The 25,106-nt window shown below is 45.5% G+C and overlaps 1 protein-coding gene across 5 annotated transcripts in view; it reads left to right on the plus strand.

Moving 5' to 3' along the window:
- LOC127053391 (VPS10 domain-containing receptor SorCS1-like) overlaps positions 1-25,106 on the plus strand; it is a 481,836-nt gene that overhangs the window by 379,598 nt on the left and 77,132 nt on the right. For 4 of the 5 annotated variants that reach the window (XR_007775021.1, XM_050957982.1, XM_050957983.1 and 1 more), the window contains 6 exons: positions 81-252; positions 7,565-7,751; positions 11,862-11,995; positions 14,082-14,205; positions 17,287-17,399; positions 20,932-21,063. Coding sequence is in view for 3 of the 5 variants with exons in the window: in XM_050957982.1 (XP_050813939.1) it covers positions 81-252; positions 7,565-7,751; positions 11,862-11,995; positions 14,082-14,205; positions 17,287-17,399; positions 20,932-21,063 (862 nt within the window). In the remaining 2 variants the exon portion in view is untranslated. Of the gene's footprint in view, positions 1-80; positions 253-7,564; positions 7,752-11,861; positions 11,996-14,081; positions 14,206-17,286; positions 17,400-20,931; positions 21,064-25,106 lie in introns of those variants that run through there. The other variant, XR_007775022.1, reaches the window with a different exon arrangement.

The following is a 25,106-nucleotide window of genomic DNA, read 5'->3' on the forward strand; positions in this document are numbered from 1 at the left end:
AATCTGAAAACTTCCCATGCCTGGTTTGAACTTGTGATTCCCTGCATCCCCTCCTTGCACAGCGATCTCTCTTTTTGCAGGTACAGAAAGGTTGTGTCTAATAACTGTACCGATGGCGTGAGAGAACAATACACAGCTAAACCCCAGCAGTGTCCTGGCAAGGCCCCCCACGGACTGCGTATTATCACCTCGGATGGGAAACTGACCGCAGAACAAGGGCACAATGTTACTCTGATGGTGCAGCTGGAGGAGGTATGGTCTATTTTTATGAGCCCCCTTTGGCAAACAGTAATCTGAATCATGCAAGCTTGCAAAGACATTACGAGCTGAGGCACTGGAGTAGGGGATGAAATCCATTTAACAGTGCATCTCAGTCAGAATGTTCATGTAAGGCAATAAGTGATATAAGGTGATGATGGGACACAAAGTTTGTTTCCAGGCATCAACCACGGATCAGAACCAGAACTTCACATCCAAAAGACTTCAAATTTCAAAGATGGTGCAGGTTAGAATCTCGACACCAGCCTGTCTCCTTTGGTTTGGATTCCCAACAGAATCTGAAAGTGCAAAATGGACTTCATTTAGACATAAATGGTTCCAATTAGATGTTGCTGCAGTTCAGCCAAAGGTGGTGGAAATCTCACATACAGGCCTGATCTTATGAGATTTCCCCGCTTTGAGATGGCTGAGTTTTTCTGCCATTTAGGTGTTTAGGGCTAAAATCTCTCAAGAAAAGATCTCAAGATTTCATCACAATGGAATCCAATGGTGAATATGAACCTTAGCCTCATTCATCTTCCACCAGAACAAAGGTGGTCTTAAAATCTCACCTACCCACCCACACACAAACCCCTCCTCCTCCTTCTGAGCTGTGTGCAGTTGTAGCTCAGATTCTAGAACTTTACAAAGTGACCTAGTGGTACAACAGAAAACTATGAATCTGGGCTCTTGGATTCTAATCCTGGCTCTGCCACTGACTCACTCTGTGACTTCTTGATAAAATAGCTTACCTATCTGTAAAATGGGTCTAATAATACCGAGCATATCTCATTGTAGTGATCCAAAGTTTAATGAATGTGTTTGAAAAGCTCTGAGATCCATGAATGAAAGGTGATTAAAAAAACTAACACCTGTATCCTCATTAAAAAAGGAAAAAAAAACACCTGTATCCTCAGCACATTTCTAATCTGCAAGTACATTTCCTCCCAGCCTGGCTCCTCTTGTATCTAAAGTAGTTTATTAAGTCATTGGAGAGAATTCATGAAATCTCCCATCCTGTTTTCTCTGCTTCCAAGTAAGATTTCCTCACTGTCCAGATTGCCTTTTCCTCCCCCTTCCCTTGCCTCATTTGGTTTCCTTTGTGGTTTGGCAAGTAAATCCTAAACACTGATATGTGTTTGCATGAAAACACAAAATGCATAGCGGCTTACAGGGACTAACTTGGATCTCCAGGGGGGTGGTTTCTGATTTTTGTATAGTGATATCCTAGCAGATATAATGAGGAAAATCCAATACTGTTGGCATTGGTGATTTGCAAAGGAAGCAGCATATAACAATCTGATGTGCTTTGGTGCATCTAAATGTTCATTCTCTGAAAAAAAAAATTACAAAAATATTCAAAACTTTGATAAAACAGCAAAAACTCATTCCCCCTCCTTTTTGTCCATTTTGCCACTGATAAGGAGAATTAAAGGAAAAAAAGGAGAGAAAGTAGACAAAAACATTAACTAAACAACCAACACCAAAACATTCACAGTTTTCAGTTTTATTTATTGAAATATGGGAAATTTAAAAAAAAAATTTCTTTTTTAAAACTGGCATTTCGGTCAAAAAAAAATTGTGTGGAAAATTTCAGCCAGCGCTACCGCTGATGTTCTCTGTAAAAATGCTAGACACACAAGCTGCACAACGAGCCTTAATTGTTTAGCCGCTGAACTGGTGGGAAAAAAACTGGCCAGCTACAGCTCCTTTGGTTTTACTGATTCAGAAAGAAAGAATGAAATGCTTCTTGCCCTGGGACATGGGAGTTCCTGTCACCTGCGAACCTGTTTTCAGTTGCTCACCACTGATGCAAATGGTGGAGCTATCAAAAGGGGTAAGAGAGTTACTTGAAAGCTTCCTAAAAAGTCAAGCTGCTTTCAGTAGGTCTGGCCTTGTGTGAGGAGCCTTTTAATCTTAGGCCTTGTCTAGACATGCACATTATACTGCTGTAAGTATATTGGGATAATGGGCTCAGTACAACCTTCCTAGTGTGGACACAGTTATGCTGGTATAAAGGTTTTTATACTGGTATAGCTTATTTCCTACATTTAGGTGAATCAAGTTTACTGCTATATGGCACCTATAAGGCAGCATAGGTATAGTAGGGATTGTACCCATTTAACTATTTCTGTAAAAGTCACATCCCTAATGCAAATAGTTAAATAGGTACTAAAACTGTACAGAGGCATTTCCTTCCAATGCAGATGAGAGGTAGGTATCAAAAACAAGAGTATTTCTGGTTAGCGCTTCACGTCAGAGGAGGACATCAGGCACGTCAAAACGGGCTGGATAATGTGGACGTGCATGTGTGATTTTGCTTGAGGACATGTGAATTAGTGCACCCAGAGACAAAGAAAGGCCAGTCCCTCAGTTCTGGAAGTGATGGCCAATGATTTTAATGACTAAGCTATCCAAGATGGACCAGTTTCTTCACATGTGCCACATTTTCAACTCTTGTGAGGTAAAAGACAGAGACCTTTTCTCATGTCTTCAGCCCTTCAGAACACTGCTACTTTAGCGCTTCCCCGGCTCTGAGCTGCAGATAGTTACCCTACATACTGTAGCTTTCCAACTCTGTGTCCATACTCGAGTTCCACTTGACACAAGAGGGCTAACAGTGAGGACAAGAAAGCTTTGAAGCTGAAGAGCAAAGAAAAGATCTGCTGAGACCTGTACAGCTGTTAACTTTCTAAGTCTAGTTGCCCTCTCTAAGGAGCAAACTGAGACTGAGTAGAAGAGAGAAGAACTCATGGTTATCCCTGAAAAATCAGTTAGTCTCATAGGTCAACACAACAGCAGAACAAGAGGAAGGAAAGAGCAAATGCTATCAGTGAAGAGTATGATGTCTCCACAGAAGCACATGATGAGAATCCAGAAAAGGTCTCATAGTGCTGGGTCTTGTTATCCTCACAGAGATGATCAAACTCAGCAAAGTGGAATATGACTTTCTGATGCTGTAACAATGTCACTGGGAGGAACAAGGAAAAACAATTCAAAAGCAGCCTGCGATCATATGGGGCTCGGAGAGAGGGATATTGGTGAATCTCTGGTTAAGCACTAAGCTAGTGAAGAGGTAAGAGAACCCTAAAAGATCTGCCTCTTCTTCCCAAGATTTGGGAGCAAGTGTTTCTAGTCCATCTGCTGATATAAATCGCTGTAGCTCTATTGATGTCAGTAGAGCTATGCTGATTTCCACTAGGCAAGGATCTTGCCCCATTCGTTTTTTACACCGAAACTCGTGTGCCTGTGATGGGGCAGATGGCACCACACTGGCAACAAGAAGGTTAATAAGAGTCTCTGGATTGAGTTGGCCCCATCACTCCTGCAACAAATGTCAGGCATCAAGAGGAGAGTTAAAAGGAGGAGACCTGGCTCAGTCAAGGGCTACCAAGGGCGCGATTCTGCCTCTCCTAGTGTGAGAGACTATACTAGCTTGCTGGCTGGATGAGTCCCTGCTAGAAGGGACAACCGGACCCTAGAGGATCAGCAGAAGCAGACTGTTTAGAGACAAGCCCTGAATAGAGAGGCGGGGCCCCATTGAAGGTTCGTTGGATGATTCCATTATGAGTTGGGGGGGGGTTGTTCCTCATTTCCTTTGGTCCTTATCACCCCAGATGGGGTAGGACTGAAGTTTGCCTTGGCTGGAGGGCCAAAGCACTCAACCTTGGACCTCACAGCAGCCTAGCAGTGGAGACCTGTGGGGAGTCAGGCCCTGATGGGCCACTAAGGGGTGCTGCAGAGCAACCCAGTCACAATGCCATTTTCCTGGAGGTGACTCTGAGGTGGCCACATTTTTCATATACACATATTTTAATGACTGGGCTCAACTGACCTGTGCTTTCTAAAAAAATGTAAATGTTTCCACGCATACCTAAACACCAGTTCTCCTGTTACTCGTTACTTGCTACTTTGAAATGTTCCCAGAATCAACTTGTGTACAACTTGTTAATAAATGTTAATAAAATCAGCTTGAAACCAGCATCCTTGGACTTGATTATGGTTGAGTTTACTTGACTTTACATGTAGTTATCCAAATATTCTTCTTGGAGAAAAACGGCAAGAAGCCATCAATAAGCATCATTATTAATTGCTGGCCCTAGGCCCTAATTCAGCAAAGTGCTTAAGCATGCACTTAAAGATAAGCATGTGCTTTGCTGAATCAGGATGGACTTAACTTGTTTAAAGTTAATCTTATGCTTAATGATTTGCTGAATGGCGAGTCTTATTAAGGAGCATTCTTCAGACAGACATGCACAGGAATTCAGTGGAACATCTCCCATAAAGAAATGTCTTCAAGGACACATTTTTGGATGCACGTGGAAAAGTGCCATGGGGGAAAATGGGTGAATCTGCATAAAGACTGTGTCAGGCACATTTTTAAAAAACATTCATTCAGGAAGACATCCTGACAGAAGCAGTGTCTGCTTGTTGCAGTGGATAATTAAATCCGTTTTAAACATCTGTAAGGAGAAAGAGACGCAAACCAATGCATAATTGAAGACTTTTAAATTAAATCTGAGGCATGGGACTAAAATTAAAAACTTTGAGCTGTATCTCATTGTTTTAATACTTCAATTTACATACAAAGACTAGCACTTAATACGGAAAATTCATGATTACAACCTTCTGGGTGAAATGTAAATGGAAAGATTGATTGGGATGGGCCATAATCTCCCATATACCAAAATTCTAATGGCAGTATAAAAGTAATCAAAATGTAATCATATTTTGCAAATGGCATATTGCTAACAAACACTGAAGTGAAAAGATTCAGAGAGCTTGCTGAAAGCATTTAGGTCCTGCGTTTGTTCTAGATTTTTTGCAAGAAATAGGTAAGTTTGGTGTGGATAAAAACGGTACTATTATATGTGTGTTTAAATCCCAAATGGTTGGTTTTTGTTAGTCAATAGAATGTCTTTGAAAACTTAATTATTATGTCAAAGTGCTTTTGTTTTTTAATGGTGAGGTTCTCAAGATGTGGGTCTGGGCCTTGGAAGATCTGGATTCAACTGCTAGCTCTGCCACAGGCTTCATTGAGATCAATAGATCTACTCATGTGCTTAAAGCTAAGCAGGTGCTTAAGGGCTTTGCTAGATCACAGTTTATATTAGGCTGGAAATGTAGCATCTGAAGGTTACACCACACCTTGTAGGTAACACATACATTAAATCAGGTTAGCAGTGCCAACCCAAAGGATTGCTCTTTCCCTGGCTATCATAACAGGTGGCTGCCTATACCCAGCATGACTAATATACAGGGACACCTGGGAAAGAATTCTCTGTAGTAACTCAGAGCCCTCTGTCTAGTGTCCTATCTCCAGCAGTTGGGGATTTTTGCTACTGGCAATCACCGATGGGTCAGATGGCATCTTAGGCAGTCTTATCATGCCATACCTTCCATAAACCTATCAGGCTCAGTCTTGAAGCTAGTTAAGTTTTTGCCCTGACTGCTTCCCTTCCGGAACTCCACTCTTCAGATGGCTAGAAACCTTTGCCTAATTTTGAGTCTAAACATGTCGATGACCAGGTTAAAGCCATTTGTTCTTGTGTCCCCATTGGTGCTTACCTTAAATAACTCCTCTGTGTCCCTTGTATTTATCCCTCTGATGTATTTATAGAGAGCAATCATATCTCCACTCAGCCTTCTTTTGGTTAGGCTAAACCAAACCAAGCTCTTTGATTCTCCTCAGATTGTCCTAGTAGCCCTTCTCTGCACCTGTTCCAGTTTGAATTCATCTTTCTTAAATATGGAAGACCAGAATTGCACACAATATTCCAGATGAGGTCTCACCAGTGCCTTGTATAATGGTACTAACACATCCCTGTCTCTACTGGAAATACCTCGCCTGATGCATCCTAGGATTACATTAGCCTTTTTCATGGCCACATCACATTGATGGCTAATAGTCCTCCTGTGATCAACCAATACACCCAGATCTCTCTCCTTCTCTGTCACTTCCAACTGATAAATCCCCTCTTATAGCAAAAATTCTTGTTGTTAGTCCCTAAATGTCTGACCTTTCACTTTGCACTATTAAATTTCATCCCATTTTTTGAACTCCAGTTCACAAAGTCATCTAGATCTTCTTGTATGATATTCTGGTCCTCCTCCATATTGCCAATACCTCCCAACTTTGTGTCATCTGCAAGTTTTATTAGCGCACACTCACTTTTTGTACCAAGGTCAGTAATAAAATGTTAAATAAGATTGGTCCCAAGACTGATCCCTGAGGAACTCCACTAGTAACCTCCCTCCAGCCTGACAGTTCACCTTTGTGTATGACATGGTGTAGGACAGAGGGCAGGATTGATGGACCTTTGGTCTGACCCAGTATGGCCATTCTTATATTCTTATGAAGGCTGGCCTACAACAGCCACTAACTGTTTCTGTATGTATTGTCAGCCTGTTGAAAATGGATCATACTGGATATAACACCATAGCAGTAAGATGAGAGAATTCCATTCATGTTTCCAGAGCATGAGAACCAGGGTCTCCCCACAAGCATGTGTTTGTGTCACGTCTCTGCTCCTGTCCTTTTCAAAGAGCACCGGCTTATCAAAAATGCTATTGGGTTGGTAAAGCCGTGTGTGAAGACACAAATCGGTGTGGGTCCTTTGGGTTTTAGATTTGTTCATTTCCTCTGCATGGTCTTACACAAAGAGCAAGTTCACTCATTAGTGTGGAATATCAACCCCCATAACAGGCGTTCTCCAGGGTCTCCACTCTTGCATGGAACATGGAGCTCCTTGCTGTGTTTTTTGCTGCTGTGCTTCCTTTTTTATTTTTAATGATCACCAAAAGTGCCAGATAGGCAGCCCAGGGGATGAATATCCTCAGCTTTACCCACAGAACAGCTGCACAAGGCATACCCTACACCTGCACTGCTGGGATCGTCTCTAGGCAGGAGGAGGGGAGATTAGTCACCATGCCTGTTCAGTCCTCAGCCTGCACCTGCTGACCCAGCCAACACGGGGACCAATTACTGATGGTGGTTTTTATGAGGTGGACTCCTGTGTAGTAGAGAGCTTGCAGCTCATTTCAAACAGGCCACTGAACAGCTCTCAGCCAGGTAAGAGTCATTACGAGCCAGGGCTGGGTTTCTCCAGCCTGACAAGTGAAAGGGATCACAGGCTGTTGCAAAACCTCTTAACCATCCTGAGTTGCTTTCTGAAATCACTTCCTGTAGCTGTACAGCCTAATCTTCTCCCCGCTCTGAAGTCCGTGGGAGTAAGTTCAGGCCACCAGTGAGATCAAGTCAGAGAAGAGTAGTTTTTCCTTATTGACTCCTTCCCCATTGTCATAGGGTGACGTCCAAAGGATGATCATTCAGGTGGATTTTGGAGACGGCATCGCCGTGTCCTACGCCAATCTCAGCTCGACGGAGGATGGGATCAAGCACGTCTACCAGAACGTGGGCATATTCCGAGTGACCGTGCAGGTGGAAAACAGCCTGGGATTGGACAGCGCTGTCCTGTACTTACATGTAACTTGTATGTTATTACTGTGTTTGGTTTACAAAATATCTTAAAGAAACATGACATTCTTTAGAGACGATTCAGGAGGCTCCCTATCTGAGAGGAGATCTTCTGAGACATGTGCAGAGTCAGAGAGAATGAACTTTTGTCCTTCCCCAAATGGAGAGCAGGAGAATCCAAAAACTATTCACAGATAATGGCCAAGTTAAAAAAAGAAAAAGACTCCTAATTTTTAGTGCCTCAAATTTCAGGTCCCCAGCTTGAGATGCCTTAAAGAAAGGGATCTGATTTACAAAGGGTGAGTGCTCAGTGCTTTCTGAAAATTAGGCTCCTTTAAGATGTCTCAAATCGGGCAGCCAATCACAGGTGGTCAGGAACCCAGTTTTATGCCTCACGTGAAAGATGGCACCTTCTGCAGCACAGCGCTTCCTAGCATCATCCTGGGGCACTGAATCCAAAAATAATGCCTTAGAGGAGTGAAACTCTTTTCCTCTTAAACTACTTTATAACTTGGGGTTCACATTTTGGGACATAAGCCATGTGGTTCCTTATGCTGAGGCCTTGGCAGTTTGAGGGAATTTCTCAATTTTGGGGCCAATGCTGAGGTTTTTTTTCCTTAGCTGGCAGAATATTTGCCCTTGCATAGAGCCAATGACCCCTATTGCAATTGGACAGACAGAGGCCTCTGTGAAGGCAAAAGATGCTGTGTTTGAGTTTTGGTTAACCCTGCTATGCAGCGTTGACTGATCAGTCGTGGTGTTGGTTTGGCTCTCAAGACAAACAGCTGGCTAACACCTTGTTCTATGAGGAAAAGCCGTTCTTTGCTCCCTCTGAGCCTCCCCTGCCTGCTCCTGTTTATGGATATGTCAGCAGATTGCAAGCCAGGGGTTATTTCTAATAGCTTTTGAAGATCTCTGGAAACACATGGAGAATTGTTTCGGTGGTAATATTTCCAGGGAGGTTCTGACAGCTTCCCGCACACAGGCTTTGTAATCAGCGGCAGCTTAACAAGAGGAGTTTTCAAAGGAATGATCATCACTGTGCTCTTCTTGTTTGCAAACTAATGAGGCCACATGATACAATAGCTGTTTTCTTATGCAGGCCACAAGTGGAAAAGAGAAAGCAGTTGTCTAACTCAGCCCCTGCACTATTTAGCTGTCTGGCCAACTGATCTAAGGAGCCTGTAGTCTTTGGACACTAAAAAATGATACTTTAAAAGGTGGCCTTTGTATCTTTTTTGTGAGACTAGAGACAATTTTCAAAATGGCCTAAGTGATTTAGGGGCCTAAGTCATGTAAGCAATTTAGCAAAAAAATATTCTTTTGTAATAGAAATAAGCCCAACATTCACCAGAATCACTTAGATATTCTGAAATGTCATTAAAAGTCTCCATGCAATAAGGGTTTTCTGATGGGCCATTCATTGTAGCGTGCCCACACCACATTAAATTCACCAGTATAATATACATGTTGTATCTAATCTATTTTACTCACCACCCATTACCCTTGGCAGTTCCCTGACCCTGCAGCAGTCTCTGTGCAGACCTGGGCCCCGTGGGTCAAGGTGGAATAGCATTAATTTGCTCTAGCTATTACCAGCTGCAGACAGCCACAGAGGGCTGGAAACAAAGATCGTTTAAGGGGAAGGGGGAACATTTTTGCCACACATTTTCCTATAGGCCCCAGTTCCCCTGCTATGCCAGCTGCAGAGATTTGGCATGGCATAAGAATCCTTCCACCTACTCTGCACCACTAGAGAATCACCTTTGCACTGGAGTGAGACCTATGGGCTGTTAAACTGGGCTGAGACCCAGATTACACCAGTGGTGAGAAACCAAGGATCAGGAGAGCGAGCAAAGGTGAGCTTGATGCCTGTAGGGGCATGCTCATACAGCAGGCTCTGATTGTAAGCCATTTCTCTAGCATCAAGGCCATCTCCGAGTCATCTCAGCAGGCATTTAAGGTCAGAAGCAAACTTATTCAGTCTCCCTGCCTGTTGCTTTAACTTTTTAAAACGATGTTGCTGGTTAAAGAGATTCTTTAAGTACAGGCCAGCTCTACAGAGGTTATGTTCTCAGTACCAATTCTGTGCACCCAAAGACTCTTCTAGGGGCACAGATGGTGTTTTGGGGCAAGATGCAGAGTTGTAGTAATGAAATGGCTCATAGACCGCATGTAAAACTTGGCAATGCAATTCTCTTGTAATTGGACAAGAGTTCTCTTCCTATCCCATACACCTATATGGAGTGATACAGCACCACCTGCTGTTCAACCAATGCACTCCAAACAGCATGTCCCTTTTCTCCTGTTGTATATTGGAATGCAGATTTTTAAATAATATAGGCCCGTGTGGATGAGCCTTTCTTTTTCTATCATAACAAGGAAGCAGTGAAGGCCTGAAAGGGCATTAAAGACTCGATGCAGCGCCGGGCCCTTTGAGAGGCCTGCTCAGCACTACTACATCCAACAGTGCATGAGATAAGCTGGCATCGGTGAGAACTAGGTGTTGGAGCTGACACAGTGCACGGTCCTGCTCCTAGCTCTACCACTGCCACTTTGGATGCTTGACATTCTGCCTCCTTTGCTCCTTCTGCTGCCTCTGGACACTTAGTGAGTACAGAACAAGGCCACCTCATTTGAAATGCACATAGGGCTGGATAATGATTAATTTCAGTTCTCACCCCCTACCTGAGACTAGACATAATCAGTGATTTCCCCTGTGGCTGTGGATTCTGGTAGGGGAATACTTTTGACAATATACAGAGGTGTAGGACAAAATCTGCAGCACTTCTGGAGTGTGAGAAAAACAGGAGCATTCAGCCACTCCTGGAGGTGTGGCAGGGGGTTCATCAGCAGCCATCAGAATAAAGATTACCCATAATCCTGGCCTGCAACAACTCAGTGGTAGTCTGATCCTGAATGCCCCTGTATCATATGGTAGTGATGTGTGGTGTTAAATAGTTGCTGTGTTTCTACCCCAGGGAAGGCTGCATTTCAAGGGTGTGTCACGAGCCACATGCTCCACCTTATGCACAGTCATTGAGACCTTCTGAGCTGGTAGCTTCTTACATCCTCTCTGCACAGGTGCAAAAAGTGGGGAATCCTCTGGTAATCCTTGTGGGTGAATAACGCTCAAGAAATGATGCTATACATGTGTGTGAAGTCATTTGGGAAGCCCTGTTGTCAGATATCCACTCCTTTAGCAGAGCAGCCAGATCACGCGTGGATATTGAAATCAGTCCATATGTGCCCATTTCAGTGTTTGGAGCCCCTGGGTACGGAATTTGAACTGAGCCTGTATTGGAGAACTGTGCCCCCAAATTACCTTGTGGTTCTGTTGCTCTGTCTCTTGCTCCATCTCTTTAAGGACACTTCTGTTCTCCAGAAGAACGATGATGACATACACAGAAAACAATCCGCAAAACAAGTTGTGATTAGAGACCCACACCTCCCCAGTTCCCCATCCCAAATGGGAGAAAGGAACAGCCAGGGCATATTTCAAAGTAAATGTTATTTGTCCATTAAACTACAAAACTTGGCTATGCTAACAAAATAAAAGGCACAATGTAGATGAGAGAAAAGGACCACAGGGGAGAGAAAAAGTATGAGTTAAAAAGAAGGGATACATGGGATAGATGTTTGGTGGAGGCCCTAAACTGGTATAAATCCATGTAGCTCCATTGAAGGTCACAAAGTGATACCAATTTACAGCACCTGATATCTGTCTCTTTAGGAATGGATCCAAGTATTTGTAATATTATTATACTTCTATTAGTGCTTACTCATGAAAATTCTAGTGTCTTCCCAGGGTAGCCCACCCAGAGTGACTCTGTCTCCCTATAGTGGATAGTCCATGTATATAGATTTATGAGTTTGCTCCAGCCTTTGAACTCTAGAGGTGGAGTTCTTTAGTTCAGGTAATAGCAATTCCTGTTTTTAGATGCATGGGTCCCAAATGTCTTTCCCCAGCAACAGTACGAAGACAGAATGCTTTTACATGTGGTGCCCCACATGACTTTCCTCTTTATTGTCTCATTTGAAAAGCTGGAGGATCCAGTGTGAGACCCACATTTTGATGCCTAAGAGAGGGCGCTCACCCCAGTTGCCACTGCTTCTATCTCCGCAGGCCCCTTGGAACATGTTCATTTGTCTCTCCCGTTTGTTACTACCAAGAACAAAGAGGTCAATGCTACGGCGGTACTGTGGCCCAGCCAGGTGGGCACGCTGACTTACATTTGGTGGTTCGGGAACAACACGGAGGTTTGTATGCCCCTACAGAACCGTAGCAAACCATCCCAGGAGGAATAATGTGTCTGGGAGTGGGCGGGGCCTGTGAATACTCTTGAATATTGAATAAACCCATTACAAAGCAGAGCAGTCAGGGTTCGGCATGTTGCTCTAAAACCTTGGCATTGCCATTCTGGATCAGCTCCATCTAGTCCAGTGCCTTGTCTCTGACGGTGGCCAGCACCAGGTGCTTCAGAGGAAGGTGTAAACTACCTCACAGTAGGGAGATGTGGGATAAACTCCTCTCCTCTATCTATGCAAATCAGCATTTTTTTAACTACTTAGCTATCTCTGTGTCAGGATTATTTGAATTGTATGCACATTCCTAAACACCCCCCCCCCCCCGAATAATGCTGAGGGATCTGATTGCAAAGTAGACTAAAAAGTTTTTTTTCTTTCTTTCTTTAACTAAAACACAAATTTGACAATTTTTACAAAACTAACTATCTGCGCTGAAGTTTTCTGGAGCTGCATCTCTATAGCCCCAGGACTTAAACCCTGTTCCCTAGTCTATGTGCAGTGTGTGACTAACAAGAAGGAAAACTTTTTATTAATAACTCCAACGCTTACCCTCTAAACCAATGCAAAGTTCTCATTTTGTCTGTTAAACTATGTATGCAAGAATTCTTCATTACCACACTCTGGGGGATGCAAAATGATACACAGTACGTCTATCTGCCTATGGACGCTACTTACCAGAAATAGAGCACATACAACGTTCTGCTGTCTCTTTAGTTAGGATGCTTGCAAATCTTACCAGGTGCTTTGTAATTGTTATTTATCTGTATTGCAGAAGTACCCAAAGGCCCCAATTAGATTCATAGATTCATAGATGGTAAGGTCAGAAGGGACCATTAGTTCATCTCGTGTGACCTCCTGCATAGCAAGGCCATATAATTTTACTCTGTAATCCCTACATTAGCCTGTGTCTTGTGACTGAGCTGGAGCATAGCTTTAAATAGCCATCCTATCTTGATTTAAAAACATCATCAATTGATGGAGAATCTACCACATCCTTAGGCAAGTTGTTCCAATGGTTAATTACCCTGTTTAAAATTGAATCTTATTTCTAGCTTGGATTTATCTAGTTTCAGCTTCCAGTCATTGGCTCTTGTCATGCCTTTGTCTACTAGATTGAACAACCCTGTAGTATCACATCTCCTCCCACTGTAGGTACTTACAGACCGTGATTGTCACCACTTACTCTCCTGTCTGAGAAATTAAGCTCATTAGTGACTCGTGTTGGCCGAACGGCTTCCATTGAAGGGGAGTTTTACCATTGACCGCAATGCGAGCAGAGTTTGACTAACTCTGGGTGCTTTTGAAAATCCAGACTAGTAGAGGAATATGGGATGTTATGGCAGCAGCTGCTGGAAGAGGTCAGAAAGGCCAGTACTGCAAGCACCAGTGTACTGTCTTAACAAACGTAAATGGCAGCCTAGCGTTCCTGGAGTGGAGACTTTGTGTAACCATGAGCATCCCCTTCAGAGAAGTGGCAAGTGTCGGAGGCCCATATCTGCCCTAAAGCCTTCAGTCTAGTAACAGTGGTGTCCTGGAGGACACTTTAGGCTATTGAAGGAGACATCTGGGACTGTCCCCACCTCTGTTACCGACTCTGTGCGACCTGGGGCGGGCCGCTTTGTTCCTCTCTGTGTTGGCTCCTCACCTGTACAATAGGGATAATGATCTTGCCTTCCCATTGGCTTGTTCAGACTGTAAGCCCTTTGATGGCACCTTATTTGTACACAGCACCTTACGCAATTGGGCCCTGGTCTTGTCTGTGGCCTCTTGGAGCTACTGTAACACAACTAATAGAAGAGAGTTCTAAATGATGGATTTTTTTTTTATTTTCATCCAAAAAACCCCTTTTAAGATCTCTGGTTATAAACCTAGGATGGAGAATCTAGTCAAGGACTAAAGAGTCTCTCAGTCATCCTCCCCCGTAGATCCAACACACCATGTGCCTAACCTCCTCCCTTTTTGGAGTAGCAGAGGTAGGACTTCTGGAATCAAGAAGATCAGATGGCAGCCTAATCCCCCTTTTCTCATGTGTTTGCAGCCACTGGTCACCCTGGACGGGAGCATCACATTCACATTCTCTGTGGAAGGGATGAACACGATCACGGTACAGGTCTCGGCAGGGAACACCATTCTGCAGGATACAAAGACTATTGCAGTGTATGGTGAGCCTTTACCCCTTTATTTTTCTCTTGATTCCTTCCAGCAAAGCAGTGGTGGCGTCGCTCAGCACAGGATGAGAATATAGCTGTACCCACAGCACCAGTGTGCTGTGTTTCTGACACATCAGTAGTTCCTACAGCAACATCCTGGACCCAACTCTTATTAAAAAGAGAAGCCTAGCAGTATTGCTCCAAAATGCATTAGGGCAGATTCTGCTCTCAATTACACTGATGTAAATCCGGAGTAATTTCTCTGAAGGCAATTGGAGTTAATCCACATTTACACCAGTCTCAAGAGGATTAGAATCTTGCTCAGAGTAGCGGTGTACCATTCAATCAAGCTTTTATTCCTTGGCCTCACAAAAAGACTCCTGAAACTAAATGTTTTGTTTCCCTTGTGGAGTGGAGTAGATTATGCCTTGTGTCCGGTATTTTCCCAGACATTTCCACACTCACTCTCCATTCAGACGATTATGTCTGTTAAGAACCGGGCTGTGTTACCAACACTCTGCATGGGCTGGATTCTCAGCTAGGCTGAAGGGCTCTCCAGATCATTTGGGCCCTTGTGCAAACTTAGGGCAGCCTTAGAGCTGCTTTCAGTTGCACCTGATGGCAGCACCTCCCTCCCCCCCCAGGGGTCATTCCAGAAGCCAAGTCAGTGCTCTGATCACACCCCCTTCCCCTGCCCCATCCTCAACGCAACTTTCCTTTAAGGGCCATGACGTGAGGTGGTGGTGATGGCATCAACCCCCCAACACGTCTCTGTTGGAGGTTGGGAATAGGTGGTAATTCTGACAGTTCCTGCCCTGGGAATTAGAAGGCGCCAGTGAGTGGTTGTGTGGGTAGAATATCCCTAAGCTGGGGGAATTCCCAATAAACTAGTGAAGTCAGCATTATAATTCCTTTATGCTGCTGGAGCATGGCAAAGAGGTTGCATCACAGCTGAGATGTTGGCACAGTGTCGTTTTCTAGTGCAAGGTACGTATGAAGTGCATATACTATCAGTTGGTTGCCTCCCACCTTGCTCATGAGAGATTCCCCAACCCTTAGCTCCAGCCCTGGGAAATGGGATTCGTCACAGATTAAAGGGGAAACGATTTGAGGCAACATTTCTTTAAAATATTGGCAGTGCCTATTTCCATGAAGTGACCTATCTAGACCCACAGGCTGGGCTGGGGGGTGGAAGCTATCCAAATCCTTTTTTATTGCTTATTCAGCACAGAAGCTTCTCTCTCAATTTGCAAATATAAATGTGCAGTGTCTCTCTATCAGAGCATCTGTTAAAATCCCATCCAAATCCCATGCAGCAGCCTTCTGCCATATTTCAGGAGTCAAGTTTTAGTGTAACATTTCAGTTAAATTCCTCCCCCTACCCCCTCGTTCCAGCCCCCTGCTGCTCAATAGGTTAAAGTAATGATGACATTGCCTGACTTCTTTCAAGTGATGCTTTTGAGTGTTTCATTTGCATTCTTTCATAAGGTAAACATCCTAATTGCTAGACAAGTCACCTGCATTTTGGAAAGGAAAGGAAAAAAACAACACAGTAGGCTACGTGAGGGTCTTCCCGGCTCTGTGCGCTGTTCCACTTTGATAAACCTTTGATGAGTTGATCATTCATTAGTCTTTGTTGGGAATGACATGCTGAAATTAGTGGAAGTGACCAGTGGCATGTATAATAGTCTGTGAATAGCACAAATTTTAAATGGCTTTGTAGGTTTCAGTCCAAGTCCCAGTGGACAAATATCCACATGGCAAAAAGAAAATAATCATTATTGACATCCTTCTGGAAAATTTCAGCTGATATTTCAAGGCCTGAATAGGCCAGTCGGAGTTACCCTAGCATCTCTGGAAATAGTTACTACAAGTCAGCCTTCAGGTCCATCGTCAAGGCAATGTGAAGACACTTGTATTGCTGCCACCTATGCTGTGCCTATTTTTAGATGAACCATGAACTTCCATCTCTGGGGCACTTGATGCTGTTCTTTCTCCAATGCAAAGTTCACACACACAAATTGCATGAAACAAGCACCAGATCCTTGTAAATCGAAGTAGATCCTGTGGCTTCAATGGAGCTATCTCAGTGTACAGCAGCTGAGGATCTGAACCTGAAAGTTTTAGAGCAACATGTGCCCAGTCTATCAATATAGGACTGGTTATAAAGTGCAGAAGTTGAAAGGCACTACTCAATGTAAATGACTTTAAGCATAATAGGTAAAATTATGGAAGAAGGATGTGCATTTAAGCATATGCTTAAGTGCTTTGCTAAACAGGGGTGGATCCCAGCCAACCGCACTGGTGTTAGAATGATGTACTCTCACAATATTGTGGTGGGAGGGGGTCTCATTGCTGTTCCTGAGAAGGGAACAGCAATTCAATGGAAATATTGGGAAAGTCATGAAGCAGAGTTTGAGACATTGTTTTAGAACTCACTTCCCCCTCCCTTGGTCCATAGCAGCCCAGATTTGTTAACCGGCAGGTTCATGACAATGCCCATCTATCCCTCCTGCGCAAGGAGATGGGTAACTCTGGGTAGCAGAGTGTGTAGTACCTGATGGGGATGCTGTGGGCGAGGGGAGCTAGTTACATTTTGTTGTGTCTAAGAAGTTGCTGAGGTCCTTTTTTGAGGATAATTGACAGGCCAGTTTGTGTATTAGTATCTTTGTGAAAAGTGGTCAAGCCTTTGGACGAGTGCCCTTTTACAGCAGAGTAGTACAAATGTAAACACATCAGTATTGGAGTATGGTTAGAGAATGATAAGGGGAGAGGATGACGAGGACATTTTCCTGCCTTGTACACTTTTGTATGTGATGCCCAGGTGCCCATAGCCTTTGGGTGGATCCCTCAACTGTAGGCATATTCAACAGCGATCAGCATAGCTCCAGTGGCTTCACTGAAGATATGGCAATGTACACCAGCTGAGGCTCTTCCTCGCATTTGTTTCTCAGTCAGTTGGGATAACTGTATTATCTAGTTCCAATGGCTAAAATCCACTGCAGTATATTGTATTTGATTGAAAACCCGACACTGAAACTCCATGGTCTGTCAATGAGTTCATTCACAGCAAGTGTGCCATTGTATCCCCAGAGCGATTTCAATCTCTCCGCTTGTCATTCTCGCCAAACCTGGATGAGTACAACCCAGATATCCCTGAATGGAGACGGGACGTCAGTAGAGTGATCAAGAGAGCTCTAGTGGAGGTAAGCAATGGAATATGTTTTTTTTATTCCTCCATCATCATTGTGTCTATCCTGACCTTGATTTGAAGAGCAGATTGATCTGCCCAAAGTCTTCAAGGAGCCAAAGATCTTGGAGAGAGAGAGAGAGAGAGAGAGAGGGAGACATATGATGAGATCTGTTGAAATACTATGCTCTGCAGCCCTGTTTTTTGTGTGGTTGAGCGTAATGTGAGTGGGCCTGATGGGCATAGGTCTTGCCTCTGGGAAGTATCACTACTTTTTTATTATAGGGGCCAAAGCACAATACTTCAGAGGAAAGTGTATATAAGACCCAAGTTGCCCCTATGCAATAACAATGCGAGCAGTTTTAACACTGCATAATAATGATTACTGCCCTTTGCTGCTGTCTGTGTACAGCAGCAGAATGCAGAGTTGCCCCACGTGAATGCACAAAAAGGATGTTCCAGATTTATGGAGCAGCAGTGAAAGTGTGTTTCTTCACATACAAAAAGCAGGATTGTAAGTGCTTTTTGTCCAAATATAACATTAGCTACATGGTCCAGCCATGCAAGTGCATTTTACTCCACATACATTGTTCTGGATACATAGGCCAGTGCTGGAGATGCATTTTCCTCAACATACTTGGTCTACTAGAAACTATCAAGAGCTGTGGCCTAAAGAAATAGTATTGGGGCTGGAGACTGGGGTTTATAAAAGGCTGACAAATGTTACACCAGTTAGTGGAGATTGCAAGTGCTGCTGTTGTAACCCACACACACCTCCTGGGTGTGGTGGTGTGTCCCATCTAGTGGCACCGAGACCACTTAGAAATTAATGAGTCTGCTCTACAGCCTGAGCTAACAGTCATATGGCTTTTAACTCATGCAGTAGAGGCTCATGCACTAAGCTCCAGAGATCGCAGATTCAGTCCTGCCCGCTGATGACTGGAGTGTGTTGATGTTACACTGTGATACAGATTGAAGCAATGGAAAAGGGTCTGTGCAACTGATTTGTAGAAGTGTGTGTGTGAGAGAGAGAGAGAACATGCATGGAATGTGTACCCACAGGTATTGTGTTCCTGTGTGTGATTATAGTAACTGAATGCACAAATATCTGACTGCCACACCAGCCATTTGCACAGCTGGTGCCACAAATGATTGGGCTGTCTTGCTGAAGGCACACACCAATTGTGAAAGTCCATTCTGGGGGCTGTATTTCTAAAAATCTGTCCCCGTCTTGTTTTTATCTTTAATGTCATTTTCAATGAACAACACGCAATGCAATTTCTTCTTCTAACCTCATCAAAACATGGAGGAGGATGAGGAGGAAGAAATAATCTTCCTATGGGCTTTGGTTTGTAACCTTTAGACCTTTGTGTGTCTATATCAAGTATCTGATGGCCCATTCAGCTTCTAAATTGGTTTTCACAACATCAACAATGCAATAAAACAAAATCAATTCCCTAAAAATAGATTATAAACCTGGGCTGTCACACAACCAGAGTGATACAGTACCGCTAGGGTTTTTGTTTGTATCAGTGAAGGAACGCTTTGACAGCTGATCACATGGCTGTATGACACACTTTAAAAAACCTTGATGGAAAAGTCCTACAGAATTTAGAGATAAAACCAAGAGTGGGCTACAGAAATTGAATAGGGTTCTACACAATTACTCTAAAAAGCAAACTAGTTCAATAGAAAATGATCTCCTTGTTTTACATATTTATACCAACCTAGAAATGTCAATAGATGATTATATCCTTACTGTAGAGTTCCATATGCTAGTGTAAATATTCTGTAGAAATGTTTTGGTTCTCTACTACATGCTCCTGGTCTTTTCTTTATGTTGGATTATGATGTTCCTAATTTGGGATTATCCCAATATAACTTTATCATGATTATTCACACCATTAGTCCCTTGACAATTAGTCCCATCCCTTCTAGCAATGTCTAGTACCTGATGCTGCAGAGGAAGGTGAAAATGCATCTAGCTAATTATCTGAAAAGTTACATGGGGGAAATTCCTTCCTGTTCACTGCAGGTGATCACTTTATACCCTGGAGCATAAGCACTGATAGTCCTTGTCTAAGCCTCTTAGGTGATTATGCACCCACTCCTGGGCCAGCTCCACTTTCCAAGATGATGTCCCCCCCTCAAGACTCCCTCCCCCCAGCCAACACTACATTCCGTCGGGACAGAGCAAACACACAGCTGTATTTTACAGGCGCTAAACAATAAAGTTAAGGGCAATCTTTGAAGGTAGTCATCGTGCTTAGAGGAAGGGTAGTCCCATGACATACTTCAGGATGTGCACATATCACCTCTGAGTGCTGGGAGGGAATTCTCTTCATCCCTCCATCCCCTTGATGCTCCTTCACTGTGCATTACTGAGCAACTTAAAAGATACGCTATAGGTTATTTTCACCTTCCTTTCAAGCATCAGTTGTTGATACTGCCAGAAGCAGGAAACCAGACGTCATAGCCCAATTGTCTGATCTGGCATGGCAAACCCTACATCCTTCCCGTTTTTGCCCCCATAAATCGTACCCGTAGCATGAAAGAGACTGCCAAACTGGGTATTTGTGTCTGTGACTGCCTGAGGCACACCCACCGCAATCAGCTAGATAGGGGTGCAAATATGCAGGCTTACCCTGACAACTGCATGCATCAAAGTGCAGGCACTAACTTTTGAGCACGGCGTGCATCAGAGGAAGGGAGATTGCCCTTCTGAAAATGTACCCCACAGTGTCAAAGCAAGGTCTCTGGCTTACTTCCCAAAGCAACTTGTGTTTATCGAATTGCCAATATTGATTAAATATCAAGACCGTCACTGTACATAGATCCCTGCTGTTTCATTACACTTTGGTTGATCTTGTTTGGCAAGGTACAGCCACAAATCCAGAGGATAATGAATTACTCTGGGCAGGTAATTCAATTTGCTGACTCAAGTTAAAGGGCCTGGTTTTGATCCACTGGCATTAGTGGAGTTGCTGCTGATTCACACCAGTGTGAGATCCAAATGAGACACTAGAGCTTTTCCTTACACCTCTGATTGGTTGAGAGAGAAAATAATGGTGTCCAATGGGATTGCAATAATAAATGCACAATTATGTTTCTCACCCGCCCACGTCAGGAGACCTAGACAGTCAACCTGCCAGAGGGAACAATAAGAAAAACTGAGTTTGTTTGCACTCTGCCTCGTTACCAAAGTTCCAATTATTTCAGCATCTCTAGAACATGCTGCGCTGGACTGACCAGGACAGGCACATTAGGAGGTGCTCTGGGTCAGAACTGCAGAGTGTGTGCAAAGTTACTCAGCACCTGCCTTTAGTATGTGTGGTTATAATCAGTGCCTTTGGGGGCTCGTGTACCAAAGAGCATGCTCTGAAAGCTCAGACAGAACAAGAATACAATAGAATGCCAATAGGCCCCGCTGACTTTCACCATCACCGGCAGATACCTGAATGTATGTACTGTGGTGCTTTAACACAGAAATCTTCAGCATTCCAGGCTATCACTACAATTCACCTGTCGCTGTTTGTCTACATAACCAGGCAACAAGTATTTCAAGCAAACATATCCTGGTCGCAGTCCTGCCTGGTTTGCCCACATCCGCTGAGCTTTTCGTTTTACCGTCTCAAGAGGCCACGGGAGAAAACAAAAGACCAGCAGAAGACCTAGACCAGGTATTGTTTCTGTTCTGTGCAGAAGTGTGCATGTTGGCGGTGGGAAGGGCAGCAGGGAAAAGATTTCCAATGCAGGCCTGAAAAAATAACTAAGGTGCTGTTACATTTGGTCCATTGGGATCAAAACCATCGTCTTGGTCCAGGCCTAAGTCTTTGTTGCTTTGCCCTAAAGGGGAGATGAAGCTGCCCTAAGGTGCAGCTTGGGACGCCCATGCAGCAGGGAATCCCCTAGTGATGTAAAGTTGGCCTAAATCCACATCACCTCCTAGATGACATTCCAAGGTGGGTGGGGATGGGAGCGGGCATGACTGGGATCCCTAGACAACTGTTCCTGTGGACATGACTTAGAGCAGCCCTGGGAGGAGCACAGCTGGTGAGGCATGGAGAGAGCCTGGCCAAGCAGTGGAAAACAGAAGCAGCCGTGGAACTTGATAGTTCATAGGTGCATCGATTTTTAAGGTTGGAAGGGACCATCAGATCATGTACTGCATAACACAGGCCAGAGAATTCAATCATGTGGAACGTTCTGTCTCTGTGGGGCTAGAATAGGTTAAAACCAATCGGAGGCATAAACTTGCCGTGGATTTGGGTGTCAAGTCTGGCCTGAACCTCTGCTTTAGGGCCAAGTCCCTGGCATTGTTGAGCTCCTGGATGGCAAACGGGACCCAGCACCCCTCAGGATTTGCTGACTACTCCATGGAATGAATAAACTAATTCTTTTCCTGGCAGCTAAATAAACCTTATTTCCCCCCTCCCTTTCTGTTAATTTGAGATCTTTACCCAGTATGGCCTGGAACTTATTTCCACCAGTGTCAGTCTCTTGCAATGCTTTGAAAAACTTCAGTTAACCACACCCTGTTACCTAGGCTCAGAACTATCTGGTCACCTCCATTCTCATGCTTACCCTTGCTCAGCCTCCATCTTCCTTAACAAACTACTCATATCTGTAATTTTCTCCCTGCGCAAGTAATAAACATCTAGGAAGGAGATTTACTACCCTGCAACTCCCATCCTCCCCTTTTCCACTCTAAATTGGAAAGGAAGGCAGTGCATAGACTATCTAATTTACCGCTGACCCAGCTCCCCTCTGTCACTCTGCTGCTTATTGTATTCTGCAAATTATTGTGTATATCTATATCTATATCTATATTTTTCCCTGATATGCCAAAATCTCCATGGTCATAAAGAAAGGAAACATTGGCATGCTGTCATAAGCCTTTTCAGGGGAGAGGAGAGCTACCGCTTTCAGTGGGACTTCAGCAGCATCTCTGCTATTCATCCTATGGGGGTCAAATTGTAGCTTTTCCTGTTATAGAAATTATTGCCAATTCATAGCCAACCATTTCCTGTGGAGCTGCATCTTCATTGCTTCCCACCTGGATGATAAAACATGTATTTTGTTTTGCAGGGGGGAGCTACAACTCCCCTTCCCTAGTTGGTCATACAACTGGTATTGTTTGCAGTGGGAACTGTTTGACGCAGGCTTAGTATGTCTCACTCGGCATTCAAAGCTCCTGAGACTTGCTCTAATACTGTACAGAATCACAGGTCCTCCGCTGCCTCGGGTTGTTATGAGGGCCTGCACTAGGTCAACTTGCAGCTAAACCCCTGCGGTAGCATTTGGATTGTCCCTGAGTTCATTTCTGAACATTTTATGCTGATGTTTACTGATGACGGCCTAATTTACTCCCTTAGTACTTTATATGCTTTGTTCTCTTTCTACTACAGGTCTTCTGCTTTTCATTTACAGAAGGCTTATGAACTTAAAACTCAAATGCACTGCTGCAAAGTGGGGGATAACTTGCTAGGCCAGGGGTTGGCAACCTTTCAGAAGTGGTGTGCCGAGTCTTAATTTATTCACTCTAATTTAAGGTTTCACGTGCCGGTAATACATTTTAATGTTTTTAGAAGGTCTTTCTCTACAAGTCTATATATTATATAACTAAATGACAGTTGTATGTAAAGTAAACAAGGTTTTCAAAGTGTTTAAGAAGTTTCATTTAAAATTAAATTAAAATGCTGATCTTACACCGTCGGCCTGCTCAGCCCGCTGCCAGCCTGGGGTTCTGTTCACCTAGGCCGAAAGTGAGTTGAGCGGGGCCAGCGGCCAGGACTCCAGCTGGCAAGGACCTGCAGCCAGAACCCCAGGCTGGCAGTGGGCTGAGCGGGGCTGGCACCTGGGACTCCAGCTGGCAAGGGGCCTGCAGCCAGAACCCCAGGCTGGCAGCGGGCTGAGCGGGGCCGGCGGCTGGGACCCGAGCTGGCAAGGGTTTGGCAGCCAGAACCCCAGGCTGGCAGCGGGCTGAGCAGGGCTGGCGGCTGGGACCCCAGCTGGCAAGGGTTTGGCAGCCAGAACCCCAGGCTAGCAGTGGGCTGAGTGGGGCCAGCAGCTGGGAACCCAGCTGGCAAGGGACTGGCAGCCAGAACCCCAGGTTGGCAGCGGGCTGAGTGGGCCAGCGGCGGGGACTCCAGCTGGCAAGGTGCCAGCAGCCAGAACCTCAGACCGGCAGCTGGCTGAGCGGGGCAGGGGGCTGGGACCCCAGACCAGCAGCAGGCTGAGTGGAGCCAGCAGCTGGGACTGGAGACCAGCGGCGGGCTAAGCCTGCTGCTGCTCTGGGGTTCCGTCCGGTGGCTCCTGCCAGCCAGGATCCCAGCTGCCGGCCCTGCTCAGCCCGCTGCTGGTCTGGGGTCTCGGCCCTGCCCACATAGAGTGAGTAGCTACCTTCTCCCTGGTTCTGGCAAATGCTCTTCCTCTCTCTCTACACTGTGGGTGGGGATGCACTGAGCACGGGGCTGGGGGTGAAGGAGCAGGCTGGAGCTTGGGGTGCAGGGTCTGGCCAGGAGCTAGAATGAGGGAGGGGGCTCATGGTTGGGGTTTGGGTGTGGAGCGCTTACCTGGACAGCTCTCATTTGGTGCGAGGGGTGCAGGTGGGAATGTCGGTGTGTGTGTGCAGGAGATCCCATTTGGTGCTCAGGGTGGGAATGTGCGGGGTGCAAGAGTCAGGGCAGGGGGTGTGAGGGGGTTGGGTATGTGTGGGGAGTGCAGGAGTCAGGGCAGAGGGTGTGGAGGGGCTGGGTATGTGTGGGGAGTGCAGGAGTCAGGGCAGGGGGTGTGGGGGGGGCTGGGTATGTGTGGGGAGTGCAGGAGTCAGGGCAGAGGATGTGAGGGGGCTTGGTATGTGTGGGGAGTGCAGGAGTCAGGGCAGAGGGTGTGGGGGGGCTGGGTATGTGTGGGGAGTGCAGGAGTCAGGGCAGAGGGTGTGAGGGGGTTGGGTATGTGTGGGGAGTGCAGGAGTCAGGGCAGAGGATGTGAGGGGGTTGGGTATGTGTGGGGAGTGCAGGAGTCAGGGCAGGGGGTGTGAGGGGACTGGGTATGTGTGGGGAGTGCAGGAGTCAGAGCAGAGGGTGTGGGGGGGCTGGGTATGTGTGGGAAGTGCAGGAGTCAGGGCAGAGGGTGTGAGGGGGTTGGGTATGTGTGGGGAGTGCAGGAGTCAGGGCAGAGGATGTGAGGGGGCTGGGTATGTGTGGGGAGTGCAGGAGTCAGGGCAGGGGGTGTGGGGGGGCTGGGTATGTGTGGGGAGTGCAGGAGTCAGGGCAGGGGGTGTGGGGGGGCTGGGTATGTGTGAGGAGTGAAGGAGTCAGGGCAGAGGATGTGGGGGGACTGGGTATGTGTGGGGAGTGCAGGAGTCAGGGCAGGGGGTATGGGGAACTGGGTATGTGTGGGGAGTGCAGGAGTCAGGGCAGGGGACATAGGGGGCTGGGTATGTGTGGGGAGTGCAGGAGTCAGGGCAGAGGACATAGGGGGCTGGGTATGTGTGGGGAGTGCAGGAGTCAGGGCAGGGGACATAGGGGGCTGGGTATGTGTGGGGAGTGCAGGAGTCAGGGCAGAGGATGTAGAGGGGCTGGGTATGTGTGGGGAGTGCAGGAGTCAGGGCAGTGTGTGCGTGAAGAGGGTGCAGGAGTCAGGGCAGAGGGCTAGGGGCATGTGAGGGGAGTGCAGGAGTCAGGGCCGAGGGCAGTGTGTGTGTGAAGAAGGTGCAGGA

This window comes from Gopherus flavomarginatus, chromosome 6 (genome assembly GCF_025201925.1).
Source record: "Gopherus flavomarginatus isolate rGopFla2 chromosome 6, rGopFla2.mat.asm, whole genome shotgun sequence".
NCBI classification, from domain to species: domain Eukaryota; kingdom Metazoa; phylum Chordata; order Testudines; family Testudinidae; genus Gopherus; species Gopherus flavomarginatus.